The sequence below is a fragment of the Notothenia coriiceps genome, unplaced genomic scaffold (assembly GCF_000735185.1).
Source record: "Notothenia coriiceps isolate Sejong01 unplaced genomic scaffold, NC01 NC01_scaffold00013002, whole genome shotgun sequence".
Taxonomy (NCBI): Eukaryota; Metazoa; Chordata; class Actinopteri; order Perciformes; family Nototheniidae; genus Notothenia; species Notothenia coriiceps.
The window spans coordinates 1-3,865 of NW_011345703.1; the positions used below are offsets into that span (position 1 = coordinate 1).

The 3,865-nt window shown below is 39.1% G+C and overlaps 1 protein-coding gene across 1 annotated transcript in view; it reads right to left on the minus strand.

The window, feature by feature from the left end:
• Window positions 1-1,077: 1,077 nt before the first annotated feature.
• Window positions 1,078-3,865, minus strand: part of prom1b (prominin 1 b) — a gene marked incomplete at both ends in the record, with an annotated part of 8,177 nt that continues 5,389 nt past the window's right edge. Inside the window, 8 exons of the mRNA XM_010773856.1 lie at window positions 1,078-1,149; window positions 1,373-1,519; window positions 1,629-1,713; window positions 1,843-1,946; window positions 2,065-2,188; window positions 2,486-2,638; window positions 3,368-3,527; window positions 3,670-3,678. Of these exons, the coding sequence (XP_010772158.1) occupies window positions 1,078-1,149; window positions 1,373-1,519; window positions 1,629-1,713; window positions 1,843-1,946; window positions 2,065-2,188; window positions 2,486-2,638; window positions 3,368-3,527; window positions 3,670-3,678 (854 nt within the window). The remainder of the gene's footprint in view (window positions 1,150-1,372; window positions 1,520-1,628; window positions 1,714-1,842; window positions 1,947-2,064; window positions 2,189-2,485; window positions 2,639-3,367; window positions 3,528-3,669; window positions 3,679-3,865) is intronic.

Below are 3,865 nucleotides of genomic sequence, written 5' to 3' on the forward strand. Positions count from 1 at the left end.
GAGTAGAGCATTTGCATTGTTCTGAATGAGAGATAAACCACTTACATGTGAACGTTTTGTTGAAGAACCGTAACAGATATCTGTGAAATTTCAAAACGTGAATCATGTCAAGGAAGTTGAGTATCTGAAGTGTAATTTTTGTGTAGTTTCGGGTTAATAATGTGGCCTTTTTGGCAGTTTAACTAAAGGTGTGCACGGCTGCTGCCGTGAGGAAATATCTGCCTGAAATTACAATGGGTATTAATGGGGGAATGTTGAATGTTTTTGTCACTTCATGCCCTCAAAAAACATTTTGTTTAATTATTTTTTGCTTAATTATTTGTCATTTTTCAAGCTACGAGATGTTTTCCTACGTTTGTCATGATAAATTATGTCTCAGGAATGTAGGGTTTGGGAGTTATGGCAGTTTTATAAAAAAAATATGAATGCGAATTTCAAGCTGTCCTCCACTCTAGCTGTGACATCACACACTCTAGTTAATGTTAAAATGTGAAGAAAACCTCTAAAACAAGGTCTGAACAATGTTTAATATCTCTAAAAGTAAGAATCAGATTTAAAAGTTGTTTTACACGAATTATGTCAGAAAGATGTGTAACATCTTAAAGTTGGAATGAGGTTTCTGAGTGAAAGTATGAATGAACAGTTAGCAGTTGAAGTCGCATGAAGATTTGTTGAAGTCTTACGATTTCCTCCATTGACTTTAATGTTAAAAATTTGATGTATTATGGGATGTATCTCTGGAATTATGAAAGTTATGAATGAGAAAAGTAATAGCAATCGATTCCCGACCGAGCTGAACGTTTTGATGTTCGAACGGAGTTTCTGCGATGTTCAATGCGGGAGGAGAAGAGGGCCAAAATAATCCGGCGGAATAATAATAAAAATGTTGTCCGTAGAAGAACAGTTAGTTGGAATGCTGTTAACAGCATTCCAACTAAATAATTCAAAGCAAAGTGTATTACCTATGTGTGTGAAACATAACTTTTATCACATTTCTTTATCATTTTGGCATTTGATTGATGAAAGCAGCTTCATGTTGTTGCTTTAACCTGTTGATACGATAATGATGAGACTCACCAGTTGGTCTGCCTGAGCCTCCAGGTCAGTAGAGAAGGACAGGAGATCCGAGATAGTTACTCCTTTGTTTAACTAGAACAACAAAACCAAAACATACACTCATGAAGCAGGGATCATAGTTTCAGTCTTTATTGGAGTTTGTATTTTTCCAATGAAATAGACTTCTCAGCCCAAATGAGTACTCTTTTGAATAAGCATATTACAAGTGAATAGGATCAGTAGAGGAATAGAGAGAAGCATTAGATCTTTTTTTGAAATATTATTTGTATTAAATTCATACTCTATAAATGTATACCTCAGTTAGGTAGGCTTCATAGTTGATATGTCCGATTCCAGAGTTGGCGAAGTTGATGAGGTTGTCTCTGCCGGCCTGCTCCAGCAGCTTGACGTCCTGTAGGTCCACCTGCACTCCCTCCAACACTTTGGCCAGATCCTTGTTGTACTGTTGTTAAAAACACTTCAACTGATAAGTAACCTTTCATCTTGCTTACCCAATGCATCGGTAACACAGGTTTTTATCGGCATTTCCTACAGAGTGCAGTGAGACTTACCACAGTTCTGTTGAGGAAGGAGTTGATGTTGAACATCGTCTCCAGCTGCAGAGAATGGTACAGACCTTTGTTCTCATAGCAGTCCCTACGAGACAAACACAGTACAGTCACACGCTGAAACTCCTCTAGTGTACACTTATGAGCATTTGTGCTACTGGTAGTAAACAGTGATCTTTATGTCAAGTATGAACAGTGTTAGTTGTTGGTATATTACCTGTACATGCCTCCCAAAGTCAAGTCAATGTTAGGATTCTGAAACAGCATCCCAGGAAGGAAGTTCTTCTTGGCGGGATGAACCAGGAATGGAGTGTCTATGATCTACACACACATACACACATGCATTTTCATCAGCCACAGTGTTCTGATGTAACATGATTTCGCTCCGAGAGGCAGAGGAGAGATGATTCAGGAAAAGAAGTGAGCTTGTTTTCTGCACCTTGAATAGCTGTCGGTTAGCGAGGGGTTCACACAACATCTTCTCCACGTTGCCTCCAATAACAAACAAGGTCGAAACAATGGCCATCAGCACCCAGACGGACATAAAAGAGAAGCCAACTCCACTGAAAGACCAACAGACACAAACACAGTTATCTTGTACTACCTGTTTCCTGCATCCATCATCTTTTACAATTGCTACTTCTATGATTTTATATGGTCACTTTAAATAATATATACATATACACTGCTACTTAGTTTGGTGGTCTACTTATCTGTTATTTATTTTTTACTTATTGTGTTTTTTATTGTTAATAACGTGTGAACCACTTAGTTATTTTTGAATATATTAAGTCTATTCTCTTAATAAGCCCTCTTGTCACTCCTCTCAATTTGAGGGTTGTACACTTTTGGAAACATACGCCATTAGCAGGTTGCCGCCGGTGTTTGACAGGCAGCCTCGTGTTGTTGGTGTAACTTGCTCGTCGTAGCCGCAGACGCCACACAGCAGTCCGAGGGTGTTAAAGGCCAGGACCAAGACCACCATGCAGAGCACTGCCACACAGCTGACCCACCTGCGAGACACACACACACACACACACACACACACACACACACACACACACACACACACACACACACACACACACACACACACACACACACACACACACACACACACACACACACACACACACACACACACACACACACACACAATGATGAACACTACCATGACATAATCTCCCCTTTTAGGTTGATAGCCAATTGAGTATTCACAGAAACACAGAGAACCCGGTGAATGTTAAGTCTTCACTGTCTGTCAGCTCTGATTTAGTTTTGAGGGAAATATCTGTCCCTTCAGCTGCTAAATACTCCTCTTTGTTCATTAAATTGTTTCTAATTTAATCTGTCTTTCACGATTTGTGCTAAGCAGGTAGTGTACAGGGATTTTTTAAAACTCTTTTTCGTTGCCTGCTATAGTAGAAAGACCGGTGAGACCGCTGAACAATGAGCTGACACTCACTATAAAGCTCCAAAAAGCAGAGCTGCACATTTGGTGATAATTCTCATGTATGTTCACAATGACAAGCATTTCACATTGTATTTAAAGTTACAGAAATATGGAAAATAGCTGATTCAAGCCTTTTACTAACCCCAAAGATAAAATATTTAACGTAATATATTCCCTTGTAGAGGCCATATTCTTGTTTTCCAGATGGAAAGTTTGTCCCCATAATCTGACAGATTTCTGTTCCTACAACCTATAGTAATAATACATGTTCTCAGACGAACACACACACCTGTAAAAGTCCATTTGGTCAATCTGTGGGTAAAAGGACTCAATATTTTTCTGTCCTTGGGTGAGGAAAATGGTGAAATTGGCGAGAGAAGCTTCCACTGGGAACATCTTGGTGAAGCCGTTGATCTCTGTGCCAATCTTATCCAACATGCCTTTCACTCCTACAAATGAAAACAAAAATATGAACCACAAGTAATCAGAAGGAATGATGGATTTGTATTCTACATCAATCAGAAGGCCACTCAAATTAGAGGTGAACACTTTAAGGAAAGGGGGGGTGTAACAGAAAAAATAAGGACTTACGAGGTAGAGCTGTGGTTTCATCATTCACAGGTGAAGGTGAAAGAAAAAGAAAATATGAAAGTGAAAGACTAGTTAGATTTAATCTCTTATCGTTTGTAAAGAAGAAGAGAAAACAGCTATATGTGTTAGGCAAACTAAATAGACACGCACACACACACACACACACACACACACACACACACACACACACACACAC